Source organism: Nomascus leucogenys, chromosome 8, assembly GCF_006542625.1.
Source record: "Nomascus leucogenys isolate Asia chromosome 8, Asia_NLE_v1, whole genome shotgun sequence".
NCBI lineage: Eukaryota > Metazoa > Chordata > Mammalia > Primates > Hylobatidae > Nomascus > Nomascus leucogenys.
Window position 1 is genome coordinate 88,790,042 of NC_044388.1, and position 22,729 is coordinate 88,812,770.

Here is a 22,729-nt window from a genome sequence, read left to right on the forward strand (position 1 = left end):
TTTGTTTTGTTTTGTTTTTTAGACGGAGTCTCACTCTGTTGCCTAGGCTGGAATGCAGTGGCGCAATCTCTGCTCACTGCAACCTCCCCCTCCCAGGTTCAAGCGATTCTCCTGCCTCAGCCTCCTGAGTAGCTGGGACTACAGGTGCATGCCACTATGCCCGGCTAATTTTTGTGTTTTTAGTAGAGACAAGGTTTCACTACGTTGGCCAGGCTGGTCTCGAACTCCTGACCTCATGATCTGCCTGCCTCGGCCTCCCAAAGTGCTGGGATTACAGGAGTGAGCCATCACGACTGGCTGGATGTATCATAATTTATTCAACCTTTTCCCTAATGATGTATATGAGATTATTTCCACTTTCGTTGCCTCTATGAATAATGCTGCAAAAAATGTCTTTGCACTTATTTCCTTAGGTATTAGTGCTTTATTATTTATTATTTTTTTTTGAGACAGATTCTCTCCCTGTCGCCAGGCTGGAGTGCAGTGGCATGATCTTGGCTCACTGCAACCTCTGCCTCTCGGGTTCAAGTGATTCTCCCACCTCACCCTCCCGAGTAGCTGGGACGACAGGTGTGTGCCACCACACCCAGCTAATTTTTTTGTATTTTTAGTAGAGACAGGGTTTCACCATGTTGGCCTGGATGGTCTTGAACTCCTGACCTCGTGATCTGCCCGCCTCAGCCTCCTAAAGTGCTGGGATTACAGGCGTGAGCCACCGTGCCCAGCCGGTGCTTTTATTTTTATTTATGGATTGACTGATTGATTCAGACAAGGTCTCACTCTGTTGCCCAGGCTATAGTGTAGTGTTGTGATCATGGCTCACTGGCTGCCTCAACCTCCCGGGGTCAGGTGATCCTCCCATCTCAGCCTCCCAGGTAGCTGAGACTACAGGCACATGCCACCATGCCCGGCTAATTTTTGTTTCACCATGTTGCCTACACTGGTCTTAAACTCCTGGGCTCAAGCAATCTGCCCACCTTGGCCTCCCAAAGTCTAATGCTTTTATTTTGATAGCGCTTCATGTTTTTGCCAACACCGTTTGAGAGTACCTGTTTCTCAGTATTCTCACTAGCAGTGGATGTGGAGGCTGATTGCCTCTGAACCTGAAGCTTACATTTCAGGGCATTTTTTTGCTTGAACATGTGAGTCTCCTTTCCCCTAGCCCTGGGACAAGCCTTAGCAATGTGCTCACAGAGTCAAAACTTGACAAAGTAAGTTATTTTAATGGCAGCCAGATAAGACAACTGTACCTCTCCAGTCCAAATTCCCCTTCCCTTACTCTTGCCCTTGGGTTTTATGGCTTGCAGTGGCTGCTGGTTGAAAGTTGAGCTGGGATACATTTATTTGAGTCCAGCAGGATGTATTTACAAGGTTCGCCGTCACTTCTGTGCATAGATATGTTACTGCTGGACATCCTGGTGTGGGTATGCTTCTATGAAGATGCAGGGCCAAAGGCCACATGATGAAATGAATGTATCTTGAGGCACCGGCACTAGATGAATGAGAGTACTAGAGAAGAAACAAAGTCTGAAATGTAGAGCCAGAAGCTAGTATGTAAAAAATTCTTCTCGTTGTCAAAGTTATATAATTGTAAATGAATGAATCACTCCTCACTGATGACTAACAAAACCAAAAGTTCTCTTCTATCAGGAATATCCTTGATAATGCAACATACACTCACCATATAGATTTTTTTTTTTTTTTTGAGACAGAGTCTCGCTCTGTCGCACAGGCTGGAGCGCAGTGGCACGATCTCATTGCAGGCTCCGCCTCCCAGGTTCACAACATTCTCCTGCCTCAGCCTCCTGAGTAGCTGGGACTACAGGCACCCGCCACCATGCCCAGCTAATTTTTTGTATTTTTAGTAGAGACGGGGTTTCACTGTGTTAGCCAGGATGGTCTCAATCTCCTGACCTTGTGATCCGCCTGCCTCGGCCTCCCAAAGTGCTGGGATTACAGGCGTGAGCCACTGCGCCCGGCCCTAGATTATTTTTCTTTCTTTCTTTTTGGTAGAACTTACCTGAAACAGAATAAGAATTCCTGGGTTTGTAGGCCAAAAATCTGTAACAGTACAACAAACAGTAAGAATTTCTGGTGGTAAGCCTGCTGAGGTATCAGGGGGCGTTTTAGCACATTACCGACAACAAATTTGAAGTTGAAAAAAAGTTTTGTAAACTATTAATAATAAAAAAGCAAAGCAAATTTCAATCAGCCATGCTAGAAGAAAGAATTCATTATCTTTCTATTCTCTTTAGAATACTATAAGATAGTTGTCGTATGAAGAATTTAGTAAAGAACATGCATTCAAAGACTATGGAAAATGTTATGATAGAGGTGTGCCAGGCAGCTAATAATTTTAATACTTTTGTGATGTTTGCGGTATTTATCAGTTTTGTAAAACCTATAATTGTGGCGATTTATTTTCCAAATTAATATTCAGCTTTCTATCAGGGTTTTTTGTTTGTTTGTTTGTTTGTTTGTTTGTTTTTTGAGACAGGGTCTCTCTCTGCCTCCCAAGCTGGAGTGCAGTGGCATGATCATAGCTCACTGTAGCCTTGAACTCCTGGGCTCAAGTGATCCTCCCACTTCAGCCTCCTGAGTAGATGGAACTACAGGTGCGCATCACCATGCCCAGTTAATTTTTAAAATTTTTTGTAAAGACATCTCATTATATTGCCCACGCTGGTCTCCAACTCTTGGGCTCAAGCAATCCTCCTGCCTTGGCCTATGAAAGTGCTGGGATTACAGGCATGAGCCACAGTGCCTGGCCTTGTACTAATTTTTATATTTGAAATTTTGAATTCTTTTTCTTGAAGAAGGCCCCCCAAATTGTTTAAGTTTCATAAAGCATGAATCCTACCTATTATTTATTGGTCTTTTAACATTTGCTGGTAGGACAAGCAAAACTTGTATCTTTTTGTTTTCATCAACATTTTATTGATCTCTAGTGAGACTGAATACATATTTTGATCATTTATATTTCTTGGGCCGGGCGTGGTGGCTCACCCCTGTAATTCCAGCACTTTGGGAGGCCGAGGCGGGCAGATCACGAGGGTCAGGAGATCAAGACCATCCTGGCTAACACGGTGGAACCCCGCCACTACTAAAAATACAAAAAACAATTAGCCAGGCGTGGTGGTGGGCAGGTGTAGTCCCAGCTACTCGGGAGGCTGAGGCAGGAGAATGGAGTGAACCTGGGAGGTGGAGCTTGCAGTGAGCTGAGATCGCACCACTGCACTCCAGCCTGGGCGACAGAGCGAGACTCCATCTCAAAAAAAAAAAAAAAAAAAAAATTACATTTCTCCCTCTTTGAATTGACTATCCATACCCATTTGTCCATTTTTTGATTTTTAAAAAAATTAATTTTAGGGGCTCTGTATTGTATTAAAGCTATTAATACTTTGTGAGGCTGGGTGTGGAGGCTCATGCCTGTAATCCTAGCACTTTGGGAGGCCGAGGTGGGTAGAACACTTGAGGTCAGGAGTCGAACCAGCCTGGCCAACATAGTGAAATCCCATTTCTAGTAAAAAAACAATAATTAGCTGGGCATGGTGTCACATGCCTGTAACCCCAGTTACTCAGAGGGCTGAGGCAGGAGAATCGCTTGAATCTGGGAGGCGGAGGTTGCAGTGAGCCGAGATCGTACCACTGCGCTCCAGACTGGGCAACAGCTGGGATCGTACCACTGCACTCCAGACTGGGCTACAAGCAAGACTCCATCTCAAAAAAAAAAAAAAAAAAAAAAAAAAAGGCCTGGTGCAGTGGCTCACTCCTGTACTCCTAGCACTTTGGGAGGCCAAGGCAGGCGGATCACGAGGTCAGGAGATCGAGACCATCCTGGATAACATGGTGAAACCCCGTCTCTACTAAAAATGCAAAAAAATTAGCCGGACGTGGTGGCGGGCACCTGTAGTCCCAGCTACTAGAGAGGCTGAGACAGGAGAATGGAATGAACCCGGGAGGCGGAGCTTGCAGCGAGCCGAGATCGTGCCACTGCACTCCAGCTTGTGCGACAGAGCGAGGCTCCGTCTCAAAAAAAAAAAAAAAAGAAAGAAAGAAAGATATTAATACCTTGTGGGTCATTTGTGTTCCAAATAACTTTCTCCAGATTATCATTCATCTTTTCTTGTAACAGCTTTATTGATGTCTAATTCATATGCCATATGGGGGAGGGGAGTAACTTTACGGTGGAGAAACCTGGCAAACACCACCTTGACCAGGCAATTAAGTTTAACACCCTCAGTGATAAGCCATGTTGACAGTATGTGCCCTTGATATGATGATCTAGTTTGGATGTTTGTCCCCTCCAATCTCATATTGAAATGTGATCCCCAGTGTTGGAGGTGGGGCCTAGTTGGAGGTGTTTGGGTCATGGGGGCGGATCCCTTATGAATGGCTTGATGCTTTCCCCACAGTAATGAGTGAGTTCTCACTCTGTTAGTTCAGGAGAGAGCTGGTTGTTGTTGCTGCAGCCTCCACTTACTGGGTTCAAATGATTCTCATGCCTTAGCCTCCTGAGTAGCTGGGATTACAGGCATGCACCACCACGCCCAGCTAATTTTTGTATTTTTAGTAGAGACGAGGTTTCACCATGTTGGCCAAGCTGGTCGCCAACTCCTGGCCTTAGGTGATCTGCCTGCCTTGGCCTCCTAAAGTGTTGGGATTACAGGCATGAGCCACCACACCTGGCAAGAGAGCTGGTTATTTAAATGAGCCTGGGACCTCCTCCTCTCTCATTTCCTCTCTTGCCATGTAATACACTGGCTTCTCCTTTGCCTTCTGTCGTGATTTTATAAGCTTCCTGAGGCCTCACTAGAAGCAGATGTTGGCACTATGCTTCTTGTACAGCCTGCAAACTGTGAGCCAAATAAACCTCTTTTCTTTATAAATTATCCAGTCTCAGGTATTCCTTTACAGCAATGCAACACAGATTAACATATAAGATGTGGTTAGAATGGCACTTTACTGGCTGGGTGTGGTGGCTCACACCTGGAATCTCAGCACTTTGGGAGGCCAAGCCAGGTGGAGCATCTGAGGTCAGGAGTTTGAGACTAGCCTGGCCAACATAGTGAAACTCCATCGCTACTAAAAATACAAATAATTAGCCGGGCATGATGGTGCATGCCTGTAATCCCAGCTACTCTGGAGGCTAAGGCAGGACAATCACTTGAACCCAGGAGCTGGAGGTTTTAGTGAGCTGAGATTGCGCCATTGTACTCCAGCCTGGGCAACAAGTGCAAAACTCCATCTCAAAAAAAAAAAAAAAGAAAAAAAAGGCACCTTACCTCAGTAGTCTTCCGACCAAAAACCCCTGAACTCCACTTTATCCATAAGGACAACAACAGACAAAACCAAACTGAGGGGCAATCTACAAAGTACCTGATGAATACTTTTCAAGACTGTCATAAGCAAGTAAAGTCCGAGAAACTGTCACAGACCAGAGGAGGCTAATGAGACATGACTGCAAAATGTAATGTGGTGTCCTGGGTGGGATTTCGGGATAAAAAAAGAACTTTGGGGAAAATCTAGTTAAATAAGAATAAAGTATACAGTTTAGTTAATAGCAATTTGCCAATGTTGACTCTTTAGTTGTGACAAATGTACCAGAATGATGTAGGATGTTAACAACGGAGACACGGGGTGAGGAGTATGCAAAAACTCTCTGTACTATCTTTGCAACTTTTCTGGAAATCCAAACTATTCTAAAATTAAAAGCTTAAATTAAAAGAGGAGAGGACAATTATTGCTAGCCACATCCTTCCTCAGGGAGTGTTATCTATGCCAAGAAAGCATCCTGCCTCCAGAAACAAAGAGTTGGTACCTCTACAGCCTAGTGCTTAATTTGAACCAATTATGTGGGTGGTCAGGAAGGAGTTGTGAGAAATCATTTCCCCTGTCCAAATCTTCCTCCTAGCTCAGAGAAGCCTTCCAAAGGAAGCCTTCCATTCTGGCTGTCCTGGCCACACCATGCATCCCACCCCAGCAAGCACCATGGTTCATAATGACAACAGTGCCCACCCAGATGCTGCCCAGGATTACCAGAAGGCTTATTCTCTGGACCTGTTGCTTCTGGGTCTTGAACCCTGGCTCTGTTCTTGACCTTTGTCATTTGCTTTTGCCACCACCACCATTCCCCTTGTTTTAGTGACTAATTCAGATCCCTGACTCTGGTTCTCTGGTCTCGGGTCCTCTCTTTACTCAGCTCTGCACAATCAATCCCTTGATTTCTGTACCACCTAGAGCTGCAGGTGGGAGATATTCTTTCCATCCTTCTTTACTTTTTCAACTAGCCCAAGCCCAGCTGGGTCTCAGCTGGAAGGAGAAGGAGTGGACACTGTGTAGCTCTTTTTTCTTTTTTTTTTTTTTTTTTTTGAGACAGCGTCTCGCTCTGTCGCCCAGACTAGAGTGCAGCAGCACAATCTTGGCCCACTGCAACCTCTACCTCCCGGATTCAAGCGATTCTTGTGCCTCCGCCTACCGAGTATCTGGGATTACGATGTGCACCACCATGCCTAGCTAATTTTTGTATTTTTTTTTTAGTAGAGACGGGGTTTCACCATGTTGGCTAAGCTGGTCTGGAACTCCTGGCCTCATGTGATCCACCTGCCTCAGCATCCCAAAGTGCTGGGATTACAGGTGTGAGCCACTGGGCCCGGCCCGTCTCCCATTTTCATGAGTGGTCATGGTGGTGGTTTTCCGCCTGCCATATCACAGGAAGCCCTGAGTGGGAGCAGAGGGGGAAAACCAAGCCTCCTACCCTGCCAATCAGGAAATCCTAAAACCCTAGCATAATTCATTACCTTATATAGCTGGGGGGAATGGGGAAGCCCTTTCTCTAGCAAGTCACCTCACCTGGATCTATAATCTGGGCACGAAGTATAATTTTATTGCTGTGCCCCCAGCACTGTCTAGCTACATTGCTAGCAGGTTATGCATAAAGACAAGGCATCCTACATACACTCTGTCACTAACTCTGTGTAGTGAGGACTTGTCTGCAGGCCTGGGTTACAAAGCACAGGAAGGGCTGCGCAGAGCTGGCATGGCTGGAGCTACCATAGTGGCAGAACCTGGGGCAAGGATCTGGAAGTCAGTGGAATTCCAAGGTTTTCAGAAGGATTAGGAGGTCTACCTTAGGAAGCCAGGAAATCTATTCTTTTTCTGTTTTGGAGCTTGCCCTCCATCTCTATAAAGCAGTGTTTCTCAATTTGTTTTTTGTTATCGCTGCCCCTAAAGGGGAAGAGTTAATTAGGTTTAAATGCTCCCTAAAAGAAAAATTAAATTACTAAGGAATAGGGCTGAGTTTTATGGGGGCCACAAACCAGTATAATATTTAAGATTTTTTTTTGGCCTCCCTACCCCAAGAACCAATTTACATCCTTTTGAAGGTGATATTGGCTCTTTTGAGAATGCATGTTACAGAAGGATGGTTCTCTTGCTGTGAACATTGCCACCCACCAGGGGAACTCTCTTCTTAGACTTTCTCCTGCTTGCTTGTATTCTTTGTCTTCTGAATCCATAAGGATGAGTTCATCTGCAAGTCACAGGGATTCAAATTAAACTGCCTGACACCATAGGGATGTTTATATTCTACAAAAGAAGTCTGTATTTAGATGCAGTGGCTCGGTGATGCCACCAAAGACACAGGCTCTTTCCATTTATCCACTCAGCTATCCTCAGGGTAACCGGAATGTCTCCGCTGATGGCCACAAGATGGCTGCAGCAGCTCCAGGCATTGGTCCACACATGATTGCATTTGAAAGGAAGGCAGAAGAGACAAGCAATGAGCAATGAAGAAGGAGCAAATGACTCTCTGGTAGGCAACTGATAGTGGCTGACACTTCTCTCTCTTTTTGCTTATTTCCTCCTTTCTTTGTCATTAAACTAGCATCCCCCAAATCCATGTGTACATCAATATGCATCAAAGTGGAAAGAATCATTGCCAGGAGCACTCTTGGTTGACCTCATGCAAATTACTACCTGTGGGCCTCAGTTTCCACACTTTTGAAGCAAGGGTCGAAGACTAGATGCCCTTTTTAATGTAAACTTCTTATTGAAGTAGAACATAAAGGCTCACAAACCATAAATATACCGCTTGAAGAATTTTTTTTTTTTTTTTTGAGACAGGGTCTCACTCGCCCAGGATGGAGTGCAGTAGCATGATCTCTGCTCACTGCAACCTCTGCCTCCTGGGCTCAAATGATCCTCCCACCTCAGCCTCCTGGGTAGCTGAGACTACAGGCACACACCACTATGCCCAGCTAAGTTTTTGTAGAAACAAGGTTTCACTATGTTGCCCAGGCTGGTCTTGAATTCCTGGGTTCATGCAATCTGCCCACCTTGGCCTCCAAAAGTGTTGGGATTACAGGCATGAGCCACTGCACCCGGCTTGCTTGATGAATTTTTACAAAATAAAACCAAAAAAAACCAAACAAGCCCCCAGATCAAAAAACAAATACCCCAGAACTCACTACTATTCTGATTTCTCACACTATACGTTAGTTTTGCCTGTTTTTTAGCGTTATATAAATGGAGTCATACAGCAGATATTCTTTTATATCTAGCTCGTTTCACTCACTATTATGTTTGCGAGATGCATTCACCATGTTGTTCCTTCATTCTGTTGTGCAATATTCCATTGTGTGAATGTATCACATTTATTCATGCATTACACCATTGACAGCCATGTGACCTGTTTCCAGTTTTCGCTCTTACAAATAGCACTGCTGAGGAGATTCTTGGATCAATCTTTTCGTAAATGTATGCATGCATTTCTATTGTGTTCTGAAAGTAGAACTGCTGGGCCATATCATGTGTGAATGTCCATGTTCCAGATGCCTTCTTTTTTTAAGATGGAGTTTCACCCTTGTTTCCCTGGCTGGAGTGAAATGGTGCAATCTGGGCTCACTGCAACCTCCACCTCCTGGGTTCAAGCAATTCTCATGCCTTAGCCTCCCATGTAGCTGGGATTACAGGCATGTGCCACCTCACCTGGCTAATTCTTGTATTTTTAGTAGTGATGAGGTTTCACCATGTTGGTCAGGCCAGTCTCAAACTCCTGACCTCAGGTGATCCACCTGCCTCGGCCTCTCAAAGTGTTGGGATTACAGGCATGAGCCACTGCACCCAGCCTCCAGATGCCTTTTAAGGATCACTCCTCGTGATGGAATCAAACATGCCTCTCGTGGAGGCACACAGCCAGTAAGTAGGTTTTCCATTCTATCCAAAGAATCACTGCTAATAAGACTCAGTGCCCGTGGGTCCAGTACTTGTCAGTTCCATATCTTCTCCAGCCCAACCTCTCTAATGGGTAGCCCTCACAAAGGAATACACATCCATGCCCACACTCCATACACCTGCACTTGCTTGTAAAGAAAGCCAGGTAGCATGTATCCTTCAGTGACGGCAGTGAAAGGTGTTTCTATAGCCAGATGTGGCCCAGCTACTAGGAGCCTTCAGGGTAGGCCAAGGTTTTGGGGGCTCTGGAAAGTATCCACTCCTCTGTGATCTACTTCGTGACCAGACTTATGAAATGAAACTATCGGCCGGGCGCAGTGGCTCACGCCTGTAATCCCAGCACTTTGGGAGGTCGCGGCAGGTGGATCACGAGGTCAGGAGATCGAGACTATCCTGGCTAACACAGTAAAACACCGTCTCTACTAAAAATACAAAAACGAAATTAGCCGAGTGTGGTGGTGGGTGCCTGTAGTCCCAGCTACTTGGGAGGCTGAGGCAGGAGAATGGCATGAACCCAAGAGGTGGAGCTTGCAGTGAGCCGAGATAGCGCCACTGCACTCCAGCCTGGGTGACAGAGCGAGAATCCGTTTAAAAACAACAACAATAACAACAATAAAAAAAAAAACTATCAACAGATAGGTTAGTTCATCTGAGCTCTTTCCTGAAAAATTTTCTTTAATTTAATATTTTTTGTGGGCACATAGTAGGTGTATATATTTATGGGGTACATGAAATACTTTGATACAGGTATACAATGCATAATAACACATCAGGGTAAATGGGATATCCATCACCTCAATCTTCCCTTATATTTTAAGCGCCTGGTAGATGCTCACTAAAAATAATCATAAAAGTTTAGGAGCAAAAGGACCTTGTAATATAATTTTCTAGTAGAAAATTGCTTTCTAAGCAAGTTTTCAAACAGGATATTTATTTAAAGTAAGCATTTAAAGGTTTGGAATGTCAATTTATAGTTTAGAAAAATGGAAGGATCTTGGCTGGAAGTGGTGGCTCACGCCTGTAATCCCAGCACTTTGGGAGGCCAAAGTGAGCAGATCACTTGAGGTCAGGAGTTCAAGACCAGCCTGGCCAACATGGTGAAACCCTGTCTTTACTAAAAATACAAAAATTAGCCGGGCGTGGTGGTGCGTGCCTATAATCCCAGCTACATGGAGGCTGAGGCAGAAGAATGGCTTGAACCCAGGAGGCAGCGGTGACAGTGAGCTGAGATTGCACCACTGCACTCCAGCCTGGGTGACAGGGCAAGACTCTGTCTCAAAAAAAAAAAAAAAAAAAATAGAAAAGAAAAATGGAAGGATCTGGATGGATTCGTGCTAGGTTAAAAGAGAGAAAGGCTGGCGCAGTGGTTCACACCTGTAATCCCGGCACTTTGGGAGGCCAAAGTAGGCAGATCACCTGAGGTCAGGAGTTTGAGACCAGCCTGGCCAACATGGCGAAACCCCATCTCTACTAAAAATACAAAAATTAGCTGGGCATGGTGGTGCACGCCTGTAATCCCAGCTACTCCAGAAGCTGAGGCACGTGAATTGCTTGAACCTAGGAGGTGGAGGTTGCAGTGAGCCGAGATTGCACCACTGCACTTCAACCTAGGTGACACAGCGAGACTCTGTCTCAAAAAAAAAAAAGAAAAATGGAAGGATCTTGATGGATTGATGCTAGGTTAAAAGAGAGACAGTGAGCAAGAGAAATGGAAGGAGCTAAGAGAACAGTGTTTCTCAAAATATAGTCTATAGACCAGCATCAGCATAAGCATCACCTAGGAGATTGTTAACATTTTTTAAATTAATTAAATTAAAAATTATTCCAGGCCTCACTCCAGAAGCAGAATCTCTTGATGTGGGGCCCGGAAGTTTGCATTTTAACAAGCTCACAAGTGATTGTTAAGCACCCAAAGTTTGAGATTCGGAATACTGACTCCATGACTGTACTGTATAACTCACTGCATCAGGGTCTCCATGCTTTGCAAGCCGGGAGCTTTTCTATATGGAGAGATAAAATGATGCTATCATTCACCCACAAGCCCCTCTGCTGGTTCAGTAGCAAGTTCCAATTTCTTGTTAGCAAAACTGTTCAGATCCTGGACTCAAGTGGACCTTGTTTCTTTCCTGGGACATCATTGGCTGAATTAAATTATCCACAAAATTTTGTCTCTGTTGGGGATTGTACCTTCTCACTTGCCCCCCTTGTTTGATACAGCCCTCTGTGGCTTGCGACATGTCATCCTGAATGCTCTCTGAAAACGTCCTTTGTCCTCACCAGCCGTCCACTTCAGAAGTGGTGGTGTTATTCTGAGGCAAGGGCTTGGGATGCCATATAGAATAAAGCTATGATTGTACTAAAAACCACCAGAGGATAAGCGGCTAACACAAACACGAAGAAGGCCTAAGCACACGCTGTACCAGGGGAAAGAATGAGTGAATGATGCATTGAGACTGCTTTGTTTCTGAGGTCTGGGTGCTCACATGCAGCCCCGATACACTTGCTAGTGAGGTTGATAGGATTTGTTTGGCAAGCATACTAAATTCTGGGGCCCAAAGCCCTGTCTCCTGAAAGGTGCCAGCCTAAGTGTCTAAGATTCCTTATGGATTGGGAGGGCTCCATGCTGTGTTCTTGGGTTCTGGTGGCATTGGGGACCTCCCTCGCCCCTCATGCACACACATACATCTACTGTCTTCCTCAGAGCTCAACCCTAGAAATCCGAGCTTCCTTCCATAAATTCCAACAAACACCACAGCTTTCTGCTCTGATGGAGAAACGTTACACGTTTCCTCCTTATCGCCATGCTGCTTTTAAAACCTTTAGTAGCTTGTAATCCCAGCACTTTGGGAGGCTGAGGTGGGCAGATCACTTGAGGTCAGGAGTTTGAGACCAGCCTGGCCAACATGGTGAAACCCTGTCTCTACTAAAAATACAAAAATTAGCCGGGCATGGTGGCGCACACCTGTAATCCCAGCTACTGTGGAGGCTGAGAGGCAGGAGAATCGCTTGAACCTGGGAGGCGGAGGTTGCAGTGAGCTGAGATCGTGCCACGGCACTCCAGCCTGGGCGACAGAGCGAGACCCTGTCTCCAAAAAAAAAAAAAAAAAAAAAAAAACTTTTTAGTAGAAGCAAAGTCACGTGCTCTGGGACACTTATGTTATTTCAGTGACAATTTCCCACCACAAGGAACACTGAAAAACCACAGGAAATGGTGAATATGAATGGGCAGGGCTGGGCTAAATTTCATGGTGGAAACTTTCTACCAAAATACTTTCCATATAAATTCACTTTCTTTAGTTTTGATGACTACCCACTGGATAATTGTGGCCAGCTGCTATCGACCAACCAGGAAACTGGAAAATAAATAAATAAACTGTAATAAACTATTTCATATGGCCTTTTAGGAACTCTGGGTCTGGGTCCTTTTTTTGGTGGAAGCATAGAAAAGTGGTACTCCAATCTAAACTGAGCAAATGGAAGACTTTGGAGGTCAGCATACACACGCACACACACACATATATACACAAATATATACGTATATATATATACACAAATATATATGTATATATATATATACACATATATGTATATATATACACACACATATATATGTATATATATACACATATATGTATATATATACACACATATATATGTATATATATACACACATATATATGTATATATATATACACACATATACACATATATATATGTGCATATATTTTTATTTTATTTTGAGACAAGGTCTCCTTCTGTTGCCCAGGCTGAAGTACAGTGGTGCAATCTCAGCTCATTGCACCCTCAACCTCCCAGACTCAAGCAATCCTTCCACCTCAGCCTCTTGGGTGGCTGGGACTACAGGTATGTGCCACCATGCCGGACTAATTTTTAAATTTTTTATAGAGATGGGGGTCTCACTATGTTGCCCAAGCTGGTCTCGAACTTATGGGCTCAAGTGATCCTCCCACCTTGGCCTCCTAAAGTGCTGGGATTACAGGTGTGAGGCACCCTACCTGGGCTATATATATATATATATATATATATATATTCAACCAGACCCTACTCAGAATAGTAAAGCATATTTAATTACAAAAACTCTTTATTATTTCATAAGAATAGTAGAGAAAATCTGACAGAAAGGGAAAGGAAGGTAGGTAATTAACATTTAGGGACACCTATTCCATGCCAGCACTTTGCTAGGACTATGATATAAAGAATGCTATATAACTCTCACAACCATCTCATAAGGTATTATTACCTGCTCTCCATTCTCCTCCTTTTTAGGTTAGGAACAGGTTCACTGAGGTTAGTAACTTGCTCATGGTCACCCACTTATAGTGACAAAGCAGAATTCAAATGTGGTTCTTTTTTCACTTTCCCCTGGTGTCCTAAAGAGAAAGCTTGTATAGAGTTTGAATCCATACGGATCTCCATTATATTTAAGGCAGCCTAGTTGTTAAAGTAAGTAGCACCATTCAATAAGAAAAACCTATGTTATACATCTATAGAGGTATATACTCATTTCTAGTTATATTGTGCTATTCGTTTTCACACTAATTCAGAAGAACAGATAATAGGGTCTGTAGTAGTTGTAAGCAGCCCTTGAATGTGAAAGTGTCAACAATTTTAATCCAACTCCAAGAGGACCAGAACTTGGCATTCCTTAGATGCAGCATTTAAAATTGTTCCCAGTGCCCTTTGAATGCTATTTTTCCCAGCCAAGGCAGGCTTATGTGGAGGAGATAAAGATGATAGCTTGAGGACAAAGGGTCCAACCCTACATAAATTACTTAATTTAGGTCTTTGAAGCTCAGAGTCTCTGACTGATATTTTGGGTAGGTTTCAACCCTCTGCATTCTCTTCTATTTGTTTCTAGAGAAAACTGTGGGAGAGGCCTTAGTGAATCCCAGAGTCAAGATCTATCATCACCTTTTAGCAGGTAAGCTAGGCAAACTTTGAGTTTGGAATGGGTAAGGAAAATGTGGTCCCTCACGATGAGCCTCCCTACCCCTTACTTTGCTAGAGGGACTGAAAACCCTTTAAAGACTTGGCCTTGGAAACAGAAGATCCAGGGACAGGTAAGGTGGAAAAAGGAGGTGAACCAATACCCCAAAGGGCTAGAAGTAACACCTTGACTATTTGCACCACGCCAGCAAATAAAGCTGAGAATCAGCTCAGCCCAAGGCCTGGAAAGGAAGCACAAATGCGTGAAAAATAACTTGAACCTCATGGTTCTTTCAAAAGTCTCTTCCGCCAAAGTGTGAGTTGAAGAGTCGCATATCATTTGAGGCTCTCTACTCATGCTCGCTGTTCCGAGGTTTGACTTTACACAAATCCAGCTCAGCTGCAGAAGCAAGCCACAATGGGGACCTCAGAGTGAGCCTGAAGACTCCCCACACCGCCTCCTTGAGGTCCCTTCCAGGTTCCCCACCCGATGTCCTCTAGCTCCTTTGAGCCTCGTCGCCCTTTATGCTATTCTTCCGATATGGGTCGTAATTCCGTCTATTTAGCGTTCTTCCTGCGCGTGCCTTAGAGGCCAGAAGACCCTGACTCATGTGCGTGTCCTCAAAGCCCCCAACCCCAAGCGTGGCTGCTGGTGGGCGCATCAGTAAACGCGGGTGGAACGGAACAGGCTCCTCCAACCTCTTTTCCACCTCTGATTTCCGTTAGATATTTGCTCCGCACGGCGGCCTCCGCGAGGCAGCGTTGGACACTGAGAGGACAGCCGCAGAGGCCCAGGGCGCACTTCCTGCCGGGCGGGGGCGGGGCCGCGCCTCCTCCCTCTCTCCCTTCCTCCCTCCTTCCCCACGTGCCCCCTCCCCTCCCTCCCCGCCCTCCCCGCCCCCTCCCGGGCGGCCGCGGCGCCTCGGGGGCGGGGCCGGAGCGGGTGGGCGGCGTGGCTGTGTGGGCTGGGCGCCGCGGCCGTGCTGCCAGCGGACCTGCGGCGGGCCCTGGCGCGGAGCGGGGGCGCGCGGCGCGGAGCGGAGCGTCTGAGCGCCCGCAGAGACTAGCCGGCGGGTGGCGGCGGCTCCCAGCACGGCCGGTGCAAGGCCTCGGGCTAAGCGGCGGCCGAGCAGGGCTCGGCCCTGGGTGCTCGGGGAGCTCGCCGCGGCGGGTAGCAGGAGGAAGCGGCGGCGGCGCGTCCCGAGCGGTGCGCGCCATGGCGGGCGGGCCCCCCAAGGCCCTGCCGTCCACGGGGCCCCACTCCCTGCGCGACATGCCGCACCCGCTGGCCGGCTCCAGCAGCGAGGAGGCCGTGGGTGGTGATAGCACGCCCAGCCCGGACCTGCTGATGGCCCGCAGCTTCGGTGACAAGGTGGGGCGCCTGGGGCCGGGGAGTGGGAGGCTTATTTCGCTCCCCGTGTGGGGGATGATGGATCCGGAGCCTTCTTGGGCCTGGGGCCGCGCCCACCCTGCCGCCCCTTCTCGGGGGACGGGCGTGTCCTGGCCCCGGAGCCCTCGGCGAAAGCGTCTCCTCTGCCGCCTCCGCGGGGTCGCAGCCGCAGAGGGACGGGCTTCGCTGCCTGTGACTGGTCGCGAGCACCGGTGACAGCTGGTGGGGAGGGGTCCAGCCTGTGTGTTGGGGCGGGAGGCGTGTGTGCAGGGCAGGGCGCCTGTGTCCTCGGATGGGGTTCCGAGTTCCTCCAGGTGCATCCCTGCAGGCTGAGCTGCTGCATAACTTGTAGCTCCTCCAGTTTCCCAAGACTGCACGGAAAGCAGGAGTTCCTGGCTTTCCGTGCTGGGACCGGGCAGCCCTGGGCTTACAGCGAGAGTCTTCTTCCCCCACAGTCAGTCATGTGGGGAGTGATCTTTCTTTAGGTTTGCTGTTTGTCCTGAGGAGTCACCTGACTCAGACCCCAGCCGGCGGCGGGAGGAGAGCCTCGTGGTTTTCTGTCTGGGACTCCATTCACCTCCGACGTCCTACCACTCTGTTTAGGTTTGGCAGAGGCTGGTTTTGTGGTTGATGGAAAGAAAGCTCGCCCTTTGACCTTCTTTGTACGGAAGAAGGCTTCAGATTTTCTTAGAGCAGCACAACCCTCCTGCTGCTTGGAGACAGCAGACTCCAGGCAGGGGTAAGGGACGGCCTCCTCCCTACCCCCATGGCCATTTCAGCTGTGAAGGAGACTTGAGCAGTGTTGTATCCGCGCTCCTGCCGTCACTTAGTCACTAATTGCAGAAATTAGAATTGTTCTCAGGCCTTGTGATCAAAATTTTCTCTCCCTAGTAACATACTAAATGAATTCTCCCTTGTCCCAATATTAATGGGAGCAAGGGACCTACCTAACTTTCTTCTCCCGTTAGAGGGGACACCATGTGGTACAGTAAAAAAGGAGTATGAGAAAATATAACCTGCCCGCCTTGCAGTCAGAAGGGCACTGAGCACTTAAAATCACTAGAGAGTGGGACTTGATGTACCTTCTGCAGAGGGTTTGTGAAAGCAGGGAGTGAAGTTCCAAAGCATTAGGAACAGGAAAATTAAAAAAGCTACCGGAGGCCAGGTGCAGTGGCTCACACCTGTAATACCAGCACTTTGGGAGGCTGAGGTGGGATGATTGCTCTGGACCAAAAGTTTGAGACCAGCCTGGGCAACATGTCGAGACCCCATCTCCACATACACACACGGCATGGTGGCATGCACCTGTAATCCAGGCTACTTAGGAGGCTGAGGCGGGAGGATTGCTTGAGCCCGGGAGTTCAAGGCTGCAGTGAGCTATGATTGCACCACTGTACTCCAGCCTGGGCAAGAGAGTGAGACCCTGTTTCCAAAAAATGTTGAATGACTGAATAAATTTGCTTTCTTGTCGACAAAAATTGGTCTTAAAATAGTGTAGGAACTGGGGGTTAGACCTCATTTCCTTCTCAGTTCTGTGTGGGACACTGAATTAATTATCTATTGCTGTGTAGCAAATTACCCCAAAACTTACCACCTGGAAATAGTGTCTGTGGGACAATCTGAGTGGTTCTGAATTAGGCCTTTCTTGAGGTTGCAGTCAAGTTGTTGGCTTGAACTGCAGTCATCTGAAGGCTGGATTAGGGGAGGATCCAGTTCTAAGCTCACTCACATGGCTGTTGGCAGGTCTTAGTTACTCTCCATAGGGCTGTTTGATGTGGCAACTGGTTTTTCCCCCCAGAGCAAGTGATCCAAGAGAGCTCAAGACTCTAGCCAGTCTTGTATAACTTATCTTGGAAATGACATGCCTCTGCTGTATTCTGTTGGTCACACAGATTGGCACTGGTACAATGTGGGGAGAGAGTGTGAATACCAGGGTGTGCATACCAAGAGATGGGGATCATTGGGCCATCTTGAAGACTGGCTACTACAGATAGCTATTTAAAGTATTTACTTAACGATTCACTCGTGGATGATACCTGACTCAGAAGTATGCGCATTTTACTAATAAGCACTTGGAAGACAAATTCCCCGTACCACCAAGATCTGGTTAGTGGTCAAGAAGTCAGTCTCAAGTCCAATTACTGATGGCTTCCTTTAAAGGGTCTGTTCTATGTAGAAGGGAGAGTCTTGAAGGCATTATTAATTATTGAATATATATGTATTTTTTGAGCAGAGACTCACTCTGTCACCCAGGCTGGAGCACAGTGGCCTGATCCTGACTCACTGCAACCTCCACCTCCCTGGTCAAAGTGATTCTCGTGCCTCAGCTCCCGTGTAGGTGTGATTACAGGCGTGTGCTACCTTAACCGGGTAATTTGTGTATTTTTAGTAGAGACAAGGTTTCGCCATGTTGGCCAGGCTAGTCTCGAACTCCCGGCCTCAAGTGATCCACCCGCCTCGGCCTCCCAAAGTGCTGGGATTACAGACGTGAGCCACTGTGCCTGGCCTAATTATTGAATATTTAATAAATTTCAACAGCTGTGGGGAGCATCTAAATGACACCATTCTCAAGGGCCTGATTTATAGTAAGCCACTTTTCCTTAGAGGCTAAGCATTGTAATTTCTTTCTCTGACTAGGAGTAACACTTTCCTTGAATCTTGGCATACACGTATGGTCTTATAACTCTGAAGACATTTCTGTAGAGAGAAGCTAGCAAGCCACAGAGGTGAGTCAGAGCCAGAAGAAGGAAGCCTTCCCTGTGGCTGGCTTTCTCCTGCCTCAGCAGCATGAGGGTCATCAGAGGGGTGTTAGGACAGTTCAGTGCTATGGTCTGTCTTTGAAAAGAAGCCAGTTTTGTCTTGTTAGATACTGGGGTTGTGATCCTGGATGACAGGGATTCTGCGTCAGTTCTGGGCCAGGGGAATGAAGGTTTGACAGGCTGATCATAGTACAGGGTTATTATGCAGAGGGGAATTGCTTTCTGAGGGCCCAAGATGGTGCGATGAACAGGGTAGACTGGTGTCTTGGTCCAGGTGACACTTGTGAATGAACTCTGTAGTGCTTGGATAGAAGAGAAAGACTAAATATGATGGACTCTCCACCAGTTTCTCAAATTGTTCAAATCATGGTGTGATGCCTCCCTTCATAGGCTCCCAAAGGAGGAATCCTTTCTATCTACCAGAAGTTGCCAGGACTCATTCTTTTGATGCCTGCTAAACTCACTGGGCCTTTTTTTTTTTTGTTTTTTGAGATGGAGTCTCACTCTGTTGCCCAGGCTAGAGTGCAGTGGCGCAATCTCACTGCAACCTTTGCCTCCTGGGTTCATGTGATTCTCCTGCCTCAGCCTCCTGAGTAGCTGAGATTACAAGTGACCGCCACCACAGCTGGCTAATTTTTGTATTTTTAGTAGAGATGGGGTTTTACCATGTTAGCCTGGCTGGTCTCGAACTTCTGACCTCAGATGATCTGGCCACCTCCGCCTCCCAAAGTTCTGGGATTCCAGGCATGAGCCTCACTGGACCTTATATGGCTATCTCCATCTAAAATGTAAATACATCACTTAGCCTTACTCTCCTTTTTTAACTTTCATCGGCAAATAGCTCCAGGCTGCTTCTCCTCTGACTCAGCTTCTAACTTCTGTGCCCCTCCCAAAATTTAATACTGGATTCTTAAGCCCTATTGTGTGGCTAACACCTCCTCCCACATCCTCAATCTCTTCTCTGAACTCTTTATCTACTTCCTGCCTCCTTAGGTCACTTAGACATCCTCTGAAGTCTTCAAAATAGAGAAGGCTTTTCCTCCATCACCTTTTACAAACCAGGCTCTGCTCCTTTGAGGCTCCTGTCATTCTTTTTGTTCATTTGATACATGTTTGAGGGCCTACTATGAGCCAGGCACTGTTCTAGGAACTTGAATAAATTGGCAGAAAACCCTGCCCTCACTGGATACATTTCAGGGAGTTTGTACTGTATTACTAAATGCCATGGAAGGAGGAAAAAGGAGAACTGGCCACGAGGAAGAGGATTTGGCAGGCCATGTTGAGAACTTGACATTTGAGCAGACTGGAAGGAGGTGAGGGAGTTAGTGGGTGAGTATCTGGAGAAGAGTGTCCGGGGAGGGACTGGCCCAAGCAGAGGCCGGAAGGCACAGGGCTGGTGTGTCAGGGAGCAGCCTAGAGGCCATTGTGTCCGGGCAGAGTGAGCATTGGAGAGTTAGAGGCTGGGGGCAGAGAAGGGAGGGGTCAGATTATATTGAGTGTGGCCAGTCACCCTGAGGACTTTGGCCTTTACTGCTAGGGCCATGGGGTGGGAAGTTAGCATGGGCAGGGGACATTTCAGGGTCTTGAGCAGGAGGGGGGCATAGTTGGATTATGTATTGAAAAGGATCACATAGGCTGTTCAATTGAGACTACCTTGAGCATTGCCCTGAATTAGTTAGGATTCTTTATTAGTTAAAAAGACATGAGCTGAATGCAAACTGGATACAGGAAAAAAAAAATCTACTGGCTCACGTTGCTGAAAAGGCCCAGGTATTTTGGCTTCAGGAGTAGCTAGAGCAAGGTATTCCAGTGATGTTGGGGATCTGTCACTTTCCATCTCTTGGCTCTGCTTTCTTCTGTGTCAGCCTTGTTCTCATGCCAGTGAAGGGATATGTTCTATAAACAAGCTTCCCAGCTCCAGCAGAAGGAGAGCACTCCTTTCCTGATAGTTCTGGCCAAAGCTCTGGGCTGGTGTCTCATTGGTCTAAATTGGGTCAGGCGCCTAAACCAGTCTCTGATTCTGATTGCGCAGACCTGAATCGGGTACTTATCTTTGGAATGAGGAAAGGATTTTTTTTTTAAATTGGGGAATATATACATGAAGTTTATAACAATGTGTGTATATAAAGAGTAAAAGTTATCTGTACAGTTGAAAGAATAATAAAATGTTCCTACCCCCAGATTAAGATACAGAATATTACAAATATTTTGGAAGCCCCCTCTGTGCCTGGGAAGGGAGGAGGTGGTTTCCAGAGCAAAATCAAGAAATAGATGTTAGATAAGCAGGAAACAAATATCCACTACAGACCTTCCACTACTGTTTTCTTTGTCATTTTCCAACTTCACAGATTCTCACTCTCATTCATTAAATCTTTAGATCCCAACTTACTGTCTTCTGAAATCATGTCCTCACCACAGGGCTTTAATCATTCACATGGCTGATCTGTCCACCTCTCCAAAATTACCAGTTTCTTGATCTCCTTATCTTTAATCACTTTCTTTTTTTTTTTTTTTTTTTGAGACGGAGTCTTGCTCTGTTGCCCAGGCTGTAGTGCAGTGGCACGATCTCAGCTCACTGTAACCTCTGCCTTTGGGGTTCAAGCAATTTTCCTGCCTCAGCCTCCTGAGTAGCTGGGACTACAGGCGCCCGCCACCATGCCCAGCTAATTTTTGTATTTTTAGTAGAGACGGGGTTTCACCATATTGGCCAGGCTGGTCTTGAACTCCTGACCTCAGGTGATCTGCCTGCCTCGGCCTCCCAAAATGCTGGGATCACAGGCGTGAGCCACTGCCCCTGGCACCTTCACCTTTTTAACAGTTCATCTGCTCTCTCCCACGGCCGCACCCTGCGTTGTAATACCTAGAAGCATTCCAGCTTTGAAATAGTGCCACTGGATATTATCACATTTTATTGTGTTTATTTAAGGTATACAACTTGATGTTATGGGATACACATAGATAGTAAAAGTTTACTATAGTGGAGCAAATGAACACAGTCATCATCTCATAGTTACTCATTTTTTGTGGCAAGAACATCTAAATCGACTCATTTAGCGTGATTGTCAAGTACAGTACAATTTTGTTATTAATAACTCTAGTCCTCATGTTCTACATTAGATCTCCAGACTTGTACACTCCTTCATATCTGCTATTATGTATCTGTTTACCTACATCTTCCCATTTCCTCTCCCGCTTGCCCTTGGTAGCCACTATTTTGTGTTCTATCTCTATATATTTGAATTTTTTTAAAGATTCCATATATAAGTGAGATCATTTAATGTTTTTTTCCTTCTGTGTCCAGCTTATTGCACTTAGCATAATTTTCTTCAGGCTTACTCATGTTATGGCAAATGACAAGATGTCATTCTTTTTTAGGGCTGAATAATATTCGGTTTTGTGTGTACACACACAGTACAGTTTATCTGTTCGTCCATTGAGGCCTGCTTAGGTTGTTTCTATATCTTGGCTATTGTGAATAATGCTGCAGTGAACGTGGGAGTGCAGATATCTTTATGAGGTGTTGATTTCAGTTCCTTTGGGTATGTGCCCAGAAGATGGATTGCTGGGTCATATGGTGGTTCTATTTTTAATGTCTTTAGAAACCTCCATACTGTTTTCCATAATGGCTGTACCAATCTACATTCCTACCAGCATTGTACAAAGGTTCCCTTTTCCGCGCATATATCATTTTGTCTTGCTTTCCCCTCCTGGCTTTCCGGGTCTCTGAGTCATTAACAACTGACTATACCTGTTCTGTTCTGTGACCTCTTGGATTCCCCTACCTCCTTTCGATTCTGTGGCCCATCTCCATGGTTGCTTCTGCCTGTATATTCAGTTCCCTTGCTCTCTTCTTTTTATACCCAGCTTGGTTCATTCCATTTGTTCATGTCTTTCATCTACAACCAGGGTGCTCAGGAAGCTCAAGCGTTGCTGCCAATATAAGTTCACAGGTTTCAGCCACAGCTGGGGCTTCAGTGTTCCTGGACACTCCTTCTTTTCCACAGACCCTCTGTCTGCACAGTGGCTTATCTGAAACTTTTCTCTGCTCCTCATACCCTCCACCCTTCTACTCCACCCTTCCTTCTGCTGATTGCCTCACCTTCCACCTTAGAGAAGATAGAAGCCACCAGAAAGGAACTTCCCTTCTTCAAATTTCAGAATGATCTGACTCCATAGCCATGTTTTCTTTCTGGCTCTCATTCCATGGAGAGAGTCTAAGGCTGATTGAGGGTATAGACCCACCCGCCACCCCCCATCCTCTTGGAGACCCTGCTCTGTTTGGCCTCCTGACTTACCCCAGTATCTTTGGACTCCCTCTCAACCAGCTCACTCCCATCAATATTTAAACACACTCAAGTTGCGCTCTCTTTTTTTTTTTTTTTTTTGAGACAGTGTCTGG

At 46.2% G+C, this 22,729-nt stretch overlaps 1 protein-coding gene across 1 annotated transcript in view; it reads left to right on the forward strand.

Moving 5' to 3' along the window:
* Positions 1–15,160: 15,160 nt before the first annotated feature.
* SNX30 (sorting nexin family member 30) overlaps positions 15,161–22,729 on the forward strand; it is a 126,127-nt gene continuing 118,558 nt past the window's right edge. The window contains exon 1 of the mRNA XM_003264007.3: positions 15,161–15,553. Within this exon, the coding sequence (XP_003264055.2) occupies positions 15,398–15,553 (156 nt within the window). The 5' untranslated portion in view covers positions 15,161–15,397. The remainder of the gene's footprint in view (positions 15,554–22,729) is intronic.